Source organism: Phoxinus phoxinus, assembly GCF_949152265.1.
Source record: "Phoxinus phoxinus genome assembly, chromosome: 19".
Taxonomy (NCBI): domain Eukaryota; kingdom Metazoa; phylum Chordata; class Actinopteri; order Cypriniformes; family Leuciscidae; genus Phoxinus; species Phoxinus phoxinus.
Genome location: NC_136894.1, coordinates 3,111,124 through 3,130,260, shown reverse-complemented (window position 1 = coordinate 3,130,260; position 19,137 = coordinate 3,111,124). Strand labels below are relative to the sequence as shown.

At 39.7% G+C, this 19,137-nt stretch overlaps 2 protein-coding genes across 2 annotated transcripts; one reads left to right on the top strand and one right to left on the bottom strand.

Annotated features, from left to right (window-relative positions):
* On the top strand, positions 1-3,667 carry LOC306986565 (synaptonemal complex central element protein 1). Its single transcript, XM_079589909.1, has 10 exons — positions 1-342; positions 446-493; positions 731-790; positions 874-948; positions 1,368-1,415; positions 1,584-1,638; positions 1,920-2,009; positions 2,310-2,373; positions 2,501-2,567; positions 3,524-3,667. The coding sequence occupies exons 1-10, from the start codon at positions 327-329 to the stop codon at positions 3,619-3,621; spliced, it is 621 nt and encodes a 206-aa protein (XP_079446035.1). The 5' UTR covers positions 1-326; the 3' UTR covers positions 3,622-3,667.
* A 154-nt stretch (positions 3,668-3,821) lies between these two features.
* On the bottom strand, positions 3,822-13,177 carry fam83hb (family with sequence similarity 83 member Hb). Its single transcript, XM_079589907.1, has 6 exons — positions 12,698-13,177; positions 9,273-9,742; positions 8,581-8,745; positions 8,371-8,495; positions 5,479-8,284; positions 3,822-5,054 (listed from the first exon to the last, which is right to left on the bottom strand). Exons 2-6 carry the CDS (start codon positions 9,720-9,722, stop codon positions 5,034-5,036), a joined length of 3,567 nt encoding a protein of 1,188 aa, XP_079446033.1. The 5' UTR covers positions 9,723-9,742; positions 12,698-13,177; the 3' UTR covers positions 3,822-5,033.
* Between the last annotated feature and the right edge of the window lie 5,960 nt (positions 13,178-19,137).

Sequence of the window (19,137 nt, the reverse complement as noted above, 5' to 3'; positions counted from 1 at the left end):
GCTTTACCAGATGATGGCGCCAAATTACCAATTAACAAACCAAATGGCGTTTAGAGGTCTCTGTGATCCCTTGCTAAATCAATATTGATGAAATTAAGTTTAATTCATAATTGTATATAGATGTTATATAAAGGCATGGTTTAAGTTTTAACGAGAATACTCAATACAATTATTCAAAAGACAGCTGCGCGTGAACAGCAGTTGGAAAAGTGCGCGTGGACGATCAGATATTCCAACTGACAACAAACGACATTCTCATTAACATATTTATTCACTTTACAAATTTAGAGATATTTCGTTGTATTTAATACATAACTGGCGTCGTAATGAGTCTTCTACTTGGTAGGTTGTTGTTTTATTTTTGTGTAGAGGTGTTGACTAACGTTTGTCAGCTAAGCAGTTTGAGTTTTGAGTATTGCAGCTTGCTAAATATCGTTTTGTACAGAGTCATCATTCAGCATTGAAGATATTATAAAGACACCAAAAAGCCCAGGTATGACATGAATCGCTGACAAACTGTTATATTAATGATTTTCTATTACATCTCTTTTTAAAATAGTTAATTAAAAAATAATTCCACTAAACCGACGAGTTTGTGTTTGTTTCGTTACTTCTCTTAGTTTTTCCCATAGAGAAGGCCTCACCCATAAACCAGATTTTTAATGTTTGTCCACTCAATGGAACTTAATGCCTTTGTATTTCTTACACAACATTTGGTATTGTTTTATAGACAAGCGAACAGAACCGAGACCAGTGGAGCTGTTGATCAAACTCAGGAATCTGCAACAAGGTAAATTGCCAATTGGCACCTTTAAGACTGTAAATTAACACTTTTTAAAAAGCAAAAAATTAACACCCATATATTGATTTCAGCGAAGAAAAGCCTTGAAGATGAGGTGAAGGAAACTACACTCTTCATATGTGCTAGAAAGGAGGAGGAAGATACCTGTATGTATGATTGCATTACCTTAAAGGAATGCCAAAAATTAAAATTTTGTCATTGCTTACTCCACCTCAAGTTGTTCCAAACCTGTATGAGTTTCTTTGTTCTGTTGAACACAAAAGAAGATATTTTAAAGGATTATAGTAATCAAACAGGCGACGGTAGCTCTTGACTTGTATAGTAGGAAATAAATGACTCAATCAATGGCTACTGTCAACTGTCTGGTTACCAACGTTCTTCAAAATATATATTTTTTTGTGTTCAACACAAGAAAGAAATTAATACAGGTTTGGAAACACTTGATGGTCGGTAAATGATGACAGCATTTTCATTTTTGGGTGAACTATCCTTTTAAATGGCAAATGACCATGAATTATACATTACTATTCATTCAAATTCGTTTTCTTTTCTCTTTTTTTTACAGTAACTGCTGAAGCCTTACAGTTGGAGGGAACATTAAATGAAAAGGAAGGTGCTCGTCTAAAACCAAATACTGAGGGATTTGCATTTATATAACACTGTATAGAACCACACAAGTTGAATGATCATCATTACTGTACATGAAATCACCAATAAGTTACATTTAAGCCTTGTTATCAGATATATTTACAGTATTACCACAAATATTCTTTTCATACAGAGTTAAATAGATCTATGCAGCTCAAATGTGAGGACATCCAGCTAGAGGCACAAAGGTAGATATCCAAATAACACTCATGGGTATTTAAGCTCTGAATTACTGCACACCATATGGAAACTGCTAACGTGTAAAACACAACATGAGTCACCTAAACATTGAGCTCACTAAACATTGAGCTTTGGTCTTGTACAGGCCAGGGTGTGTATTCACTCAATACCAGTCCAGTACACACATCAGATTAAAAATAGGATGCCGTTGAGAGAAATTGTTGACAGAAATGTTTGTACCGGGTGTCATCTTCATGTCTGATTTAAAGTCTAACTTGTAACTCTGTAGGCAGCTTGAGCAGAACCATCAGAAAGAGGAACTGGTAAAGCAGTACTGCTTTCAGATCCAGGAGACGAAACTAAAGCACAGAAAGATTCGGTATGACTCACTGTTTATAGCAGCGAATGGAAACTCCTCCTCCCATTTAATTTAAGCATTACTATCTCTTTAGATATCAGAATTAGAGATGAGATGCTGTCACAACTTCTTAAAAAAAATAACATACTGTACATTTTTGCATGTATCGCTAGAACATTAATGCAATGCCCTGCCCATATTCTTAATGAAATGCGGAAACCTACTAGTTCAGCAGCCGTTGCTGATGGTATCAGGATTAAGAAATGTAAAATAAAAGAGCGTATTGTATATTGAAACTGATTTTTATCTCATTTATTTTAGAATGAAGTTTGAGAATCAGCTCCAGCAGTTAATTGAGCAGCATAAAAACCTGTCTACTGTCTTTGTAAGTGGTCTAATTAAATGGATATTTAAATAAAAACATATAAGCTTTCTCTACTTATAAAATGTAAACGGCTTTATTAGTTACAGATTGGTTGCATTTTGCGTTCCATTTTCTTTTCTTTTTACAGACTCCACAAAGACTTCCAGCAGAAATACAGTCTGCAGAATACACCACTGAGCAGCTGCTGAAAGCTGGTACGTTTTGTTCATTTTGTTCCATTGCTTAAGTTTTATGGCCCTTTCCAGTGTGACCAGTGTGTAGCTGCATGTTCAGTGTGACATTTGATGCTTTCTGGTTTCATTCAGCCATTGAAGTCAAATTAATACAGTCATTTTTCCGAAATGACTCATTTGACCAGTCCACGAGGCAGAATAGCGTATACAGTAGTGGCCAAAAGTAACGTCTGGAGGGGATATTTGTTTTTAATAACCCTAAAAGTTCAATTGAACCATCAAAATATGAGGAAAAATATTTACCGGTAAATATAAAGGAGGAACAAAACGTTAAACTTGGTTAAGGTATTTATCTGGCAAAATTATTTAGCAAAAAAGGCAAGCTACAGGTTTTATTTTATACTACTTTAAATTAAAATAATGTTGTGAATTCTTTGTACGCCCGTGTTTTAGCGCTTAGGAAAGAGCGTATCCACACCTTCATGACTAGGACTAGTCAAGTTTGCATGTGCATTCGCAGCATTTTAAAGCATTTCTCGCTTGTTTTTGCATGTTCATAAATTCTTTGTATGACAGCTTGGCCAAAAATGATGTCTGTACAATTTGGCATGTTTCAATACGTTATCATAAATAAAACTACATAATATCCTTACAATTTTTTGTATAATATTTTACAAAGGGTGAAGATGTCAATTTTCCAAGGCCAGACATCACTTTTGGCCACTACTGTATTAGCATGCTAGTGCTGAATAATGATAGTATAGTAAGAGTTGTATGGTATTCTGAATTCAGCCGCCGCCTTTTTTTTTTTACATCCTAAGGTTAGATGACTTGCAAGGATAGGATTGCACAGTAACCTCATTCACAAGTGTCCTCAAAACCTAAAACTGAGCTCTCCACATCCTTAAACAAGAGACCAACTTCATCCTCAGAGTAATCTGATACTTTCCTGTGTGTTTGTGTGTCTATCCCTACAGAGCAACAGAAGCTGGAGCAGTTGACCAAGCTGCTGGACGGGTTAAGCCACACCCAGCATGCAGAGATGCACATGGACACTTATGAAAAAGCACCATGAATGTGTCGCATTTCGCAAACTTGAGTTGAGTCCCTACTGAATTCCAACAAATGCTAATTTTACAGCAGATAGAGAAGTTAGAGAAGTGTTTTCTAACATCTAACTTGTTGCCATATGTACTGTTGTTGTGTTATGCCATCAAAAAAAAGTACAAATACTGATATAAACCTCAATTAAATCATACCCATACCTAGAATATACACGTTTCTAAACCATTTATTCAGAATTTATAAGACACAATAAAAAAAAGTTTGTAAACAAGCCTAAATTCCCCAAGATTTGTATTTATATACATAAACTGCATTGATGACACTCTATCAAATTCAAACTCCTCCATCCGATAATCCTCATTAGATCAACTTCCAGTTTCCATAAATCAGTCCTATGACACATCCAGCAGGGCACTCTGGGAATTCTTTGGTGTTCAGTAATACCATTCTATCTTAATTTCATTTTGCATTGACAAAATACAGGCCAAAGCCCAGTCCTGAGAACATCTTTATAAACCTAATATTTTACAGATTCTCCTGAAAACACAGTTAATGCAGGAATGTACATGTGTAGTAGGTCTGCAGCTATTATACTGCAAAATCTGATTGCTGGTGTAATAAAATTCATTTATCTTCCCCACATCACTTTCTCAGCTTTCAATCCACTTCCTTGACAGCACCATTTAAATAGAGGAATGAACAAGCATCCTTTCATTTTCATACATCCCTTTCCAGTCATTCCAGTCATTTTGTTGTAGTTTACATTTTCAGTTTCAGTGTTCTTTGCCTTCACAAGTAAAAGCGTTGTCTACCAACCATCTCCATTTTCCTTTATGCCTGTGATCCATTGGCACAGTCACCGCCAAAGCATAAATTCAGCATGACGTGTCCAGGGGCGTTTGTGTGGTGTACTTTAACGAGGGTGTGTTTTAGTGCCTTCAGAGTAGCATATCTCAGGTTCTGCCGTGACATGTTTATATATATATATATATGGATCACAAGGAACTAAAAGGTCCAGTAGAAAAAAAAAAGCCTCTTGATGTTCAAACCCTCCTTTGGCCTGATTTTGTGATTCTCTATCCAGCAGGGATTGTGTGCAATTACTGTTGAGGTATGCCCTGATGCCTTATAAGGACAAAGTGAATCATCTGTGGGCTCAGATTGGCACAGAGCGAGGAATATTTCTCCTGCTGCAGCAAGACTCCTCATATTTGAGCTTGTGCTATTTTCGTGGTGTTTATATGAGATCCATGGACCATTTAGGTTACTAGTCATTTAGCAGACGCTTTTATCTGAAGCGACTTACTTGCTTCTCTGTCAGTTCACAGCAGTATTGGGGATGTTTGGTACAATTTTTAGTTCAGTTTCAGGTTCTCTTTACAGTTCTCTGGGAGGAACATTGGCCCCTTCCTCCAAGTTTTGTTATCCCAGGTTATTCCCCATCTGTTGAAGTAGAGTGACAGATATGTGAATGAAACATCCCACAAATAGTACAGGAGATTCTGTGATAGTCTAATCCATTTATTTCTATCATAAATGAAAACATAAATAGATGAAACGCTGCATGAAATAGGATATAACGACACTGAATTTTAATGTTGAAATGTAAAGAGATTTGTAAATTCTATGCATACCACAAGAGAATGTAAAGGCAAATAATAAATAAACAACGTAAAGGGAAAAAGACAATTCGTCAATAAATATAACTAGACATTAAATGCTACATTATGCTTAGAATTTATATATTTCACAAAATACATTACAAATATGGTACAAGAATCTCATGTGATTAATGTAGTCAGACTTGCTCTGCCTTCTCTTTATTTCCCTGTTCCCAGCAACACTCTTCTTGGTTACGAAAAAGTACCTCAAAGCGACTGTAGACTTTCTTTTCTTTGCGCATGCTCTCTATTCTCTTCAGCAGATTGTCCCTCTCCTGTGGGTTGACTGGAGTGCGGCCGAACCGGTTTCTTTGAACCTGTAAGGATGAGTTGGAAACGTCGTCTACCTTGCTCCCCTCGCTTTTCCCAGACTCTTCATTCTGCTGTCTGTTCTTCTGGCTATTTGCTGAGATTTGCTCAAGGATCACCTTGGTATCATCCCTGAGGTTGCTGCTGAATATTACATTCGAGGTAGAGGACTGATAGCGTGATTGAGTCGGTTTAGCATTGGGCTTGTTGGTGTCTACTGTGGTTAAAGATGATTTGGATTCAGAGGGTTTCTCTTTGTCTGAGGGATCCTCTTGCACCTCAGGGACTGTTTTCATTGACTTGTCGTCTTGAGAGTTGGACACTCCTGAGTGCTTCTTTTCTCCCTTTGGCCCAAGCAAACCCTTCAGTCTCTGCGTTTGTTTCTTGAGGAAGTCAAGGGCCTTCGTATCTTTGCCATCAGAGTTCCCGAGGTGTAGGGAGCTCAGGCTTTCTTTGGACTCTGTGCGGGACATGCCCGATGAGCTGAGGCTGCGGGACTTCTTAAGCTTTTCAGCATCTGTCTTTTCAGCATCTGTCGCATCCGTGAGAATCTCCTCACCGCATGAGATCCGACGATGAGAGGTGGACTGAGAGCTTTTGAAAGGTTTTAAGAACTTGGGTGAAGGGAAAGTCCGGAGTGACTTAGTTGGTTCCTTAGCAGGTTCCTTAGCAGGCTCTTTCTTTGCTGCATCAGCTGTGCTCTCTGTCAGAGATTTGCTGTTTGTGTATGGCCTGTCCACACAGACTTCAGAAGGTTTTGGATGTGATGTGAATGCCAGGTGCTGTGTTACAGGATCTGATAGTGTATATGAGGGTTCTTGTGTCTTTACAGTGGACTCCTCTGAAGAAACAAACAGATTTGGAAGTTTGGTTGCTGTATCAGAGACGTCTGGCTTTTTCATGGCTGCTTCTCTACTTTTAACTAAATCTAACTCTGATTGTGAGGTCTTTCTCTTTTTTTCCTGATCTTTGAAATACTGAAGTCGGCTTGCTGGATCATTCACGTTTAGGGAAGAAGTTGTTTGCTGAGATGTCGAAGGCTTGGTTGGCTGTGTAACTTTATTGTCCTTAGGTTCAGGGTTGTCGGGTTTCTCCTTTTCTTTGATAGGCTCCTCTTTGGAGTCTCTGATCGTAGTCAGGTCACCTGTTGATGCATTTTTAACATCTTTTTCATCTGGTTTTTTATGCTTAGTCCAATCAAATGGCTCTCTTGACAGCGATCTCCTCTTCTCAAGAATCTCTGCCACAATGGATGAGTATCGAACAGGCTCACTCTCATCTCTCTCCTCTTGTAACTCCCCACCAGACTTAGCTTGCAAGGAACTGTGTTGCTCCAGCTTTGAGGAGCTGAAGATTAAAGAAGACCGTAGTCTTGAGCTCCTTTGCAACATTGGGTTAATTCGAGATCGGAACGACTCGTGCTTGGTAATGCTGATTTCCCTTGGTTCCCTTGTTTCCGCCTCCTTCTCATTGTCTGTTGAAGATGCTAGTGATGAAGCTGAAATAGCTGGCTTTAATGTATCAGTACTTGTGGGACCCAGGTCAGAGAGAATATCTTTTACCGGATTCCTATCTTGGATTATGGGTTTACCATAGCGCGGTCGCAAGTCAATGTTTGGCTTAGTTGGGATATTTGGACGCTCTCTATTTGGAAAATTAAGGCCTGGCCCCTCTGAGCCATGAAGTCTGCTGTCAGGTTGTTGATGTGGCTCATCAAAAGCATCAGGACCCATGGGCTGATGCAGGCCCTCCTCTCCTGTATCTTCATAAGTGCTGAGATAAGAGTTGATTCTCCAGCTCCGCAATCCCTGCTTCACACTGGGATCCTGGGACTGGCGTACCTGCTCTCCAGAGGAGAACAACTGCTTCTGGTCTGGAGGATGAGGCTGAGTTGGCGAACTCTGACAGGCATATGAGTGGCCCGCAGCAGGCCTCTTGTTGTTTTGTGGATCATAGCGTCCCCCTCCTGCGTAATATTGTTTTTCTGAATCACTTTTGAGGTCATCAGAGGATAAAACATTCATATTTCCTGGTGCTTCAAGTTCAGGGGGATATGCAGAATCAGACTGTTGATCTGTCTGGTACGTGCCATAGTTAAGACGGTCATATGGCCCGCGCTCAGAATCAGGTCCCATGCCCTCGCTCTGATAGTAATGCTGTTCTCGCTGGTAATGCGATTCCTTCTCCTCCAAGTTGTTCATTACACGATGTTTCATGTACTGCCGGGAGGAGGAGTAGGTCTCGCGGGTTCCCTCTGCATAGCTATGCCTCTTAAAGGCGTTCATTTCCAGCTGCTGGGACGCCATCATTGAGCGTCCTTGATCCAAGAATGACTGTTGCATCCTGAACTGCTGTGTTGCATATTTTGTGACCTGCATAGGACCTGCAATTGGTTCAATCGTATGGCGGAACTGGTCATCCCTCCGAAAAGGTAGTAAAGACTCAAGACGATCCCCGTATGGGTAACCAGTAAGTTCAGGCTGGCGAGGATATCCTCTGGGATTCCTTAGTGATTGAGTCCTTTTAAAGCCAAACTGGCTGCCAAGGTAACTATCTTGTGGCATGGGTACAAGGGCATTTTCAACAACAAGAGGCTGAGACTGAGCAAACAAAATACGAAACTCCTCATCAAAACTGGAAACTAGTTCTCCAAGGAACAGATGGGCGATGCAGCGGTGGATCTTCTCAAAAGACCACATAAAGCTGGAAAAAAGAGAGAAAGAAACATTTAGAATGCCATATGATCCAGAGAATAATTCTTATCTGCATTCAAATGTCACTGAGCTCACCTGTAATTTCCACTGATCACTGCTCTGCAGTCGGTCAGAAGAAAGCGGTCCATCACTTGACCTTTAAATGATTTCCCTGAGCGGCAGAAATAGGTAACGCCTGCTACTGTCCGTACCCGCATCATCTGTAACCAGTGAAGCCACCATTAAGCCTGTATTTTCTTAAACTTTTAATTAAAACTTAGGCTAGTTGAGATCAGCTGAACTTACATGGATCATATCCAGGTTAACTTTACAGCTTGCCACCATGTTAACAAAATGATGGGCATTTTGTTCATCCAGCAAGATATAGACAGGCACATGACGTGCTGTAGCATCCAGAAGATCAGAAAATATATCAACATCTGTGAAAATATCCATCACCACTGCAATGACCTGTTAGAAAGAGAGAGAAAAAAATTGCAATAAGGAATCACCTTGACAATTAAAACTAGTCAAGTTACAAGATACAAGCTTTTTTGCACTTTTACTAAACTTTACTTACAATTCAAGATTGTAAGAATGAAAAAATTAAAAAAGCATAGCTTTTTCCTAAAGAACCAACTGATATCGTCTAAATCTGATTTAAAATGACATGCAATTATGGCACAAAATGTGTATGATTTATGTTCTCAAAAGGTGCACAGTCATTTTTATGTTGCACTGACCAATATCAATGTCAGCGATATCACGATCAGCACTGATCACACAAACGTTTTCATTTACTGAAGCCATTGCAAAAATGCCCAATTTGCAGCCTGCTATGATCATTTTATTCTATGTGCAATAACCAACGTAAAATAAGTATTAATTGGCTGGTCATAGTCTTCATTTCATATAGCCTAAGTGCTCATCATTTTAAACATGTTTTTTTACAGAGGAAAATCCAGCCTGATGTTATTTATAAATTAGAAGTCACTAACCTGATGAGCATTTTTGATGAGTCGCCGTGCCTGCTCCTTAATGTTGGGCACTTCGGGTACACCAGGGTTTACCAAAACTGTGACCTCTGTGGGTCCCACAAAACAGTGTTGCTGCAGAGGCCAGCCGAGGTCTAGTTCTGGTGCATCCAAGTCAGAATGCATTGGCCAGTATGTGTCAGAAGACCCATCCTCATCTATGTCTTGATATGGCAGTTCTGGTACATTTCCAGCACACTGTGGTGAATGTACAGTGCTTTTAATATGCTCAATCTCTGACCTTGATAAAAAGTCAACTACATTAGCACTTTGTAAAAAGTTGTAGTAGCCCTCAGTGTCCTCCTCCACCAGGGCATCAATAGCCATGCGATACTCTTCCCGGTAATGCGGACGCAAATAATTGGGATCCAGGGGGTTGTCTCCCAATGAAGAACTCTGGGAGCGGTGGGCCATGGTGGAGCCGGGAAACCAACCTAAGAAACAACATTTTTCAATAAATAAGCATGTGGAATAATCTAATTAGAGCATCTGGAAACTATTCTATTACACTATTCTGTCCAATATTATTGCAGAAGATTTTGTGCAATTTTAGCACAAACATGTTTGCTGTAAGCAACGTCTGCCTACTACTAGGCAACAGTCATTATCAAATAGGAAATAACACTTATATAATTTACTATATGCACTATGAAACAACAGGATCCAGGAAGCACAAATTCTGCATGCTAAGACAATATTATTTGTTGTACAACTCAGATCATGAATCAGTCAAAAGACTAGAAGTGTATTATGAAATATTTATGCAAAAAAAAAAAAAAAAAAAGTGCATGCAAAGCATGCTAAGTAGGATCGACCTGCCGAAAAACTCTGCTTGACTCATTGTGTACATATGAAATTCCTATCTGTTCTCGGCCTTCAGACAATGACCCCTAAGCAAGGTTAGGCCACAGTATGAACGTTTTTGAAGGTTGTTGTGGCCACTTGTGTACATTTGTTTGTATTTTAGACATCACCAGGGAAACGGTGTCAGCCTGTTGGCGAGTGACTCATTGTGGGCAAGAGGGGAAGCGAAAAGACATAAACAGAAAGGGAAAAACTGAAGACACATGACTGAATCAAAGAAGGGAGTGTTTTGCTCTTGTGAAAGAGACTCGCTGCGTTAACTACGCAAGTTAGAATCAGACTTTGAGCAGGTCATAAATTAACCAAGACATGTTTCATAGCATGCCTATTATATGTTGTTAACTCCCATATGTACAAGAGACTCATAAAAATTTGTTAACGGGAATGTTATGTGATGCCCCCCAAAAATGCATCTACTCATGTCTAGCCTTGATTAATCATCATAATTAAGTTTTGTCAGCTTATCTGAAACCTGTGCTGTCAGCATGTTTCCTTAAGAGAGTCGACACCCAGACCTGTAAATCATGTTGGAGTGGATTCATCCGCACTGCTTCACTTTATTCTGAACTTAATGTAAACCCAATGACTGACTTATAATAATAATAATTCAGACTGTGTTGGTTTCGCAAATGGATGGCCAAATGTGAAAAGAAAAAAATACCCAAGAGATGTTATGAAATTACTTTGAACCAGAGCAAACCTTATACATGTGGGTCTACACTGCAAGTGCCAACAGTTAGATATGATTCACTTTTGCTTTTGAGAGTATGTACTGTATGTCTGCACATACCGAAGTGTCATTTTTGGATGAACTATCCCATTGACGACAGGCAGTGAGACAGGCAGTCACAGCTTTGTTTTTGTAATTATTTTCAGCAGGCAAAAAAATATTTTTGCATGACCAAATACATTTTCATAATGAATCCTTGACTCTTTTATGAAGAAGGTAATATTCGGCTCATAGTGAAATTTTGTTATATTTACAGCAGCAACAAATTGCGTATGATATTAAAATGAAGAAAAAAACTATATAACCATCTTTATTTCGATGCTTAAAAGGACAGTTCAAGTGATTTCTTTAGTTATCCTGACTAGACACACAATATATCAGTATCATAGTGGTTATTGGCCGATATTAGAGATTTTTATTTATTTATTGGTATGTTGTAGGCCTATATTCAGTTGTTATTTTTTACATTTAGATTACCTTTGCCATCATCTAATTCTCATTTACAGTTAATCTCAAACACTGATAATTGAATAACACTGTTACATGTAATCTTTAGCGAATCTCAAAGTGAATATCCATTTGTCATACTGTGCATTATAATGTTGTGATGCATTAATTCTCTTGTATTTAGAACAACACTGATTTTAGTGTTTTATTTTTACTTTATTTAATAGAATTTCAGCCATTTATCATTTTTGTTGGCCATAACATGAAAATATTTATTCATAGGTATCAGCAATAATATATTTCCATCTGCAAATGCTCTTCAAAATCACATTACAACATCCAGTTTTCTCTATTTATGTCCAACACTAATGTGACATTGAATATTTCTTTTAATGGCCCATTGTATTATTATTATTATTATTATTTTAAATACACACAGGCTACTTTAACTTTTGCCCATCTGGTTCTAGATATTTTTTATCTCAGCTCATTGAAACCATGCTAGATTTCCCTAAAACATTTCTTCCCAATAAAAACATCCAATAATTATTATAATGTGCTGTAAGTTAGTTTCTGTTAGATTTAGTCTGCCAGTAATCAACTATCAACACCCTCTTAGAAATCTCCAACAGAGCTTCTTGTTTCAACAAGTGCAAAATTAAAATGTCATATCATAACTCAAGCTCAACCATGTGTAGGGAATTATGAAAGATGACAATGAGAGGAATGCGCATGTCTGTTCATGGTGAGGTTTACCTGCCTCACCCACAAAAATAATCAGTGCAAGTACAAAATACAGATTGATAATTTAATATTTCGAGTTGTGCAATGTTTTGAGACAATGTAAGATGACATGAACCAATCCCTAACCAAAGTCCTACTTTGATAAAGGAACAATTTTGTGCGCCCACGACACTGAACCATTTCAAAGATCAATAGTAGACTAACTCTTAATAAAATACTAATATTTCGTAGTTTTAAGAACATTTACCGTGTTTATAACTGTTCATAAATGATGAAATAATCATGTCCACGCGCACAAAGCTTCACTCATCAACTCCAAACTGACTGTTCAGACAAGTTTAGGCTAACTCAATTGTTTTAATGCGCTTACTTCAAACTCTTTCAATAGGCTGGAATAGTTTAACCATGTCGTGTCTGTTTCAGATTAAAGTGCAAAGAACGTTTAATAATAAAAACGTTTGAAGCAAGCTTGATAGTTTCCATAGGCTACAACGTTTTTGCACTGTCAACCCTCAACTGCTCTTCAACACTTTTTGACTCTCTTCTGTTTCATAAACTTGAGACTCTCGCGCTCGTAAGTTGAGACTTTCGAACTCGTTCTTACCTTTACGGTTGGAGTTACTTGCAGTCGCCGCTGAATAAACTTTTTTCCGTCCCTAAAAAGTCGATTATTTTCTCCCCCTGTTCAGCGAACGCATCCGCGGTACATTCCTGGTGTCGGTGGAAACCCCACCCAAAGCTATTGAGCTTCAAGGCGAAAAGCAGCCCTGGCGAAACCTGTTCGCGCTCGGCCGAGTCCTGCCCGCTCGAACGTCTCAGCGCCGATAAGAAAACACAAGGGTCGGTTCGTAATGAACGGCTTAACCCTTTCAGTGTTGAAACTCCTCCCAGTCCCAACCATCGCCAGCGCTCATCTACAGTCACAGCTAACTGACAACTACAAACACAACGAAGGTGTTTTACTTCAGGCGTTGTTTGAGTTTGTCAATTTGCATAACGTACAAAAAATTTGCCCCGTGGAGTTTCACAAACGCACTCCATATCCCAGCTCTCCCTTCTTCTCTTCCTATCTCTTCCTCTTTCCACAGCGAGCAGACAGACAGATGGTGGATTGTTGCTCATGGGACAAAGCAAAGGCGCACCCAGGTCATGATCACACTGTTGAGTTGTGTATGTCTGCCATAGATGGTATACTATAGTATAGAAGATTAATTATTCATTTATAATGAATGTTTTAAAGCTCCCTTTTTCCAGCTAAGGCTCTAAGCTCACATCAAAACAAGTTTCTGTGCACGTGTAAACTGACTGAATATTAAAAGCTTATTAAAAGTTAATTCAGGTATTTTTCCTAACATCAAAGATCTACTGTCCCCATCTTTTTCTATATATGTAAATATGATTAGCCTATAAATATTGACTATTTATTCTCTCCATATAAATATTAAGATTTTATAGTGGATATTAGATGAAAAAAAAAATCTAAAATAAAAGTTTGTGTATAAATATTGCATGTGTGTATATAAATATATATATATGTGTGTGTGTGTGCGCTAAATCAAATATTTATTTTGTGGTTATAAATAATTGTCCTGTTCCTCTGTCAAATCAGGTTAAAATGCCTTGTATTATGGGCTTCCTTCCAAATTTTTACATAAATTACAGTTGGTACAAAATGCCGCAGCTCGAGTCACCACCAAAACGTAAATTTTTTAACATATTTCTCCCATTTACAAAATTTGCATTGGCTCCCAGTTAAATTCCGTGTAAATTTTAAGATTTGACTTTAACTTACAAAGCACTTAACAAATTGGCTCCTTCATATCTTGTAGATCTTGTTCATACTCCTTCCCGCATTTTAAGATTGGCTTCTGCACTTAAACTTGTTCCTCCACGCACTCACACAACTTCTATGGGGTCACAAAGCTTTTGGTTATTGTCACGGATAGTGATGAGGCAGACAGGCGAGTAAAATATAACGGATAATAATAATTCGTTACATTTATATAGCGCTTTTTCTGAGACCTCAAAGTGCTTTACATAGAAGCGGGGAATCTCCTCAACCACCACCAATGTGCAGCATCCACTTGGATGATGCGACGGCAGCCATATTGCGCCAGAACGCCCACCACACACCAGCTTACCGGTGGAGAGGAGACAGAGCCAATCAGTGTATGGGGATGATTAGGAGGCCATGATGGACAGAGGCCAAGGGGCATATTTTGGCCAGGACACCCCTACTCTTTTACGAAGGACATCCTGGGATTTCTATGTCCCACATAGTCTCGCGTAGCCAGACCTTCGACTGACGGCTGAAGGTCTGGAATTCATAGCAGCTTTCTTTGGCTAAGGCCCGCCCAAAAGGCCGTTTGACCGTCATGTCAAACAACCAATTACAGTTTGTTTCGTTCAGCGTCACGTTTCGGGGGCGTGGACATGTCCCCACAACAACAGACCGGCGTGCAATAAGTCTCCACTAAGTGCCTCAAACAAAACTCCTGGACATCTCTTAAAGAGTCTATGCCGTGAACCTCGCATACTCTCTACGTTTAGCTGATCTTGATAAATGCTCATTGTCACTCATGTAAACACAACAGTTTTTCTTCCGCAATCACACGTCTGCGCTTTGTTTCCCGGCGGACCAAAAATAAACGCGACACTCGCGCCCCCCGGAAATCCGATAAAATTCAACCAATCAGATGACGACTTCGACATTCCTGAAGTGTTTCCAGTTAAGTGTACCATATGCATCAGACGTTTAGCCAACGTTCCGTGGGCGTGACGTCTGAGGCTGAGACTAGGTCCCACACAGACCACAGGGTGAGCGCCCCCTGCTGGCCTCACTAACACCTCTACCAGCAGCAACCTGGATTTCCCAGGAGTCTCCCATCCAGGTACTAACCAGGCTCAGCCCCGCTTAGCTTCAGTGGGCAACCGGTCTTGGGCTACAGGGTGATATGGCTGCGGATGTTAATTTGAACAGAAGCACGGAAGCCAGCAGATGTAAATGGTGAGTTGAATACAATGAGGATGAGATGAATGGAACGTAGCTGATGAATAACAGAACTGCCCTTCACAGATGGAGATTGGAACGAGCTAGATGACAAACACAGGAGAGAGTCACTGGAGATGGCAGAAGGTTCGTGGAACGGAATCGGATGACGAGGATCACAGGTAAGTAGTTCAGGTAAGGGTTGAGGTAGCGTATGTGTGCATGGAAAGACGAGATCAGACAAGGATGTGAAGTGGAAGTGAATGTAATAGTGAGCAGGTGACGAGGTACAGGTATGGTGAATCAGTAATCCGGGGAGCGTGGGCGGAGTGTGCAGATGGTGGAGCCGTGACAGTTATGCGGCTCCCCATTATGGAACTCACTTCCTGTAGAAGTTTGCAACAGTTTTTCGGTCTTTAAATCTCGTCTTAAAATCTGTTTAGGCAGGCTTTTATTTGATTTAATGTTTGTTGCTGTATTGGTTTTATTGTTTAATGTCATTGCTTTTATGGATTTTGTAAGGTGTCCTTGAGTGCCATGAAATGTGCCTTAAAATGTATTATTATTATATTATTATTATTATATCACTGAACATGTTATGTGGATAGCAGATGAACCCAAGCGCAGACAGTATGCAACACACAATGTTTAATTAAAGACAAAAACAGGGAAAACAAAACCCACGAGGGGGCAAAACATAGACAGGAACAAAAGACTACTTTAGACAGACAACATAAGACTAAGACTCAGAAAATAAACTAGACACTAAACTAACAGTAAAGACAAGATCAAAAACTACTTTCCAGACAAGACTTACAACAGGTAACTCATGGGTAGTTTCACACAAAGTTTGACAACGTATGATAGACAATGAACCGGCACAGGACAGCAAACACAAGGGGATTAAATAGGGAGAAACTAATAATGTCAACAGGTGACAGATGAAACAATAATGACTAACGAGGAGAACAAGGGGGCGTGGATGAGTAACGAGACAACACAAGCACACAGCCCAAACACAAGGCCATGTGCTTGCACACAAAACATGGGTCTGTCATGATCCTGCCTCAAGACTTAAAGACAAGGACTAGATGCAGAATCATGACAGAACATTTATTTAACCACAGCCAAAGTACATTTCTTACTTATGTAAATTTTTCATTTCTATTTGTTGTGTTTATTTAAAATGAGAAATCTGATATTATTTTAATTGTATAGACTATCTGTTAGATGAGATAATTATTTAATGCTGATCTAACCAGCAGACGACGGGCTAACCAGGCTTAAATCCCAGTTGCTGCGTTACAATGTGCCCCTTTTACAACTATGCTATTATATTCTCTATATTTTTTTTTAGAGAAACCATGAAAAAAAAGGTGAATAAAGACTGAGAGTCATTATTCAGAAATTATGAATTGTTCAGAAATTATTATGTTTTAAACTAGCTGTATAGTTGTGTTTTGCTGTGTGTTTGTCAAACTCAAAAATTAGTTTATTTTTAATTATTAAAAAATGCCATTATTTTATATGAAAACGTTAATAATTGTATTTTTTTGAGAATTGTAGATTGTCTTGTATATTTTTTTATTAGATCAGATAACATTTTAATCTGTTTTATGGTCATGTTACAATGTAGGCTACCCCACCTATGGGGCATGTTGTCACATTTGACTAAACAAGAAAAAAGTATAGCCTATATTTCTACGGAAAAACGTATCTAATGAGGAGAAGGGGTAGCTTTTCTTTCTTATTATAGCCTACACCCTCTTGTTTCCTTGATAAGATACTGCAACACTGAACAATGACATCACTGACAGGTCAAGAAAGCATTTATAGTAATATGAAAATATGAACATTTAGAAGAAGAAAATACAGAAGAAGAAGAAAAGAGAAACTTTGAAATCTGTTAGGGAACAACTCTTGTTTGCATAACTCCAATGATTCAGATAAAAATATAAAGCTTCAACTTGGACATAGGCCTAGCCTACTGTATATTGAACATGCACACACGCACGCACACTTTTTTTTTTACATTTATTAATTTAGCAGACGCTTTTATCCAAAGCGACTTACAAATGAGAACAATAGAGCGCAAGTTTCTGGATGGCACATAAGTCTGAAGTAATGAGTTTAGGTACAGGGGAGCAGTGCCAGTGGTTGTTCTGTAGGCAAACGTCAGTGGCTTGAATTTGATGCGAGCGGCAACCGGCAACCAGTGCAATTTTGTGAGGAAAGGAGTGACGTGTGCTCTCTTCGGCTCGTTAAAGACCACTCTAGCTGCAGCATTCTGGATCAGTTGCAGAGGTTTGACAGAGCAAGCTGGAAGACCAGCCAGGAGAGCATTACAATAGTCCAGTCTGGATAGAACAAGCGCCTGGACAAGAAGCTGTGTAACATACTCTGATAGGAAGGTCTTTCTTTCAAAGATTTCTGACAGCTGATCTTTCTGTTTGTGAGCTCTCTTACACTGTGTTTTCAAATCCCTACTATTACTAACATACGTAAATCTAATGTCACACGTCGGAGGCGGTACAATCCTAACAACCTGCGTACATTTCCAGTGTCTTCTAGTATATTCTCTTTTCCTATTGGTCTCTGGAATTGCCAGTCCGCTGTAAACAAAGCTGATTTCATTACATCTTTTTCTAGTCATTCAGGTCTCAGCCTATTGGCCCTGACAGACCTGGATCAGATCAGAGGACACTGCCACACCGGTTGTCCTCTCCACTAACTTCATTTTTACACACACCCCTCGCCTGACTGGAAGGGGTGGAGGCATGCCCTAAGACTGATGTTCTCTCCTGCTGTTCGACTGCTTCTTCTAACAAGTACTATCAGATGTACGGTGTACATTTTAGGACATCCTCAGACCTCAGCCATATGAAGACAAGGCATCATGCCTCAGACTAAAAGGCTTCAGTCATTGGACAAAACGGCATCGCGCCTCAGACTGAAAAGCTTCAGGTCTCAGGAAAAACAATGTCAGGTGTCAGGTCTCGTACAATTAGGGATCAGACGAAACAGCCTCAGACCTCTCAGTCCGTTTCATCCGATGCCTTTATGTCTGAGTCCATTTCATCCGATGCCTTTATGTCTGAGTCCGTTTCATCCGATGCCTTTATGTCTGAGTCCGTTTCATCCGATGCCTTTATGTCTGAGTCCGTTTCATCCGATCCCTTTATGACTGAGTCCGTTTCATCCGATGCCTTTATGTCTGAGTCCGTTTCATCCGATGCCTTTATGTCTGAGTCCGTTTCATCCGATGCCTTTATGTCTGAGTCCGTTTCATCCGATGCCTTTATGTCTGAGTCCGTCTCATCCGATGCCTTTATGTCTGTGTCCGTTTCGCCCGATGCCTTTATGTCTGAGTCCGTTTCATCCGATGCCTTTATGACTGAGTCCGTTTCATCCGATGCCTTTATGTCTGAGTCCGTTTCGCCCGATGCCTTTATGTCTGAGTCCGTTTCATCCGATGCCTTTATGTCTGAGTCCGTTTCGCCCGATGCCTTTATGACTGAGTCCGTTTCATCCGATGCCTTTATGTCTGAGTCCGTTTCATCCGATGCCTTTATGTCTGAGTCCGTTTCATCCGATGCCTTTATGTCTGAGTCCGTTTCATCCGATGCCTTTATGACTGAGTCCGTTTCATCCGATGCCTTTATGTCTGAGTCCGTTTCGCCCGATGCCTTTGTGTCTGAGTCCGTTTCATCCGATGCCTTTATGTCTGAGTCCGTTTCATCCGATGCCTTTATGTCTGAGTCCGTTTCATCCGATGCCTTTATGTCTGAGTCCGTTTCGCCCGATGCCTTTATGTCTGAGTCCGTTTCATCCGATGCCTTTATTGTACAAGCAGAATGTGATGGTTGGTCGGTGTGTGTTAGGGTGGTGCAGAGTTAACAGGGCCCCAAGAGCAGATCAATTGAGAATGGAATTTATTATCCAAAAGGTTGAAGCAAAACAAAACAAAACACAAAATAATTAGTAGCCAAGCCACCAAGTAAGAGGGCGAGGCAGAGTCGAAATCCAATGGACAGGCTGGGGTCAAAAAAACAGTA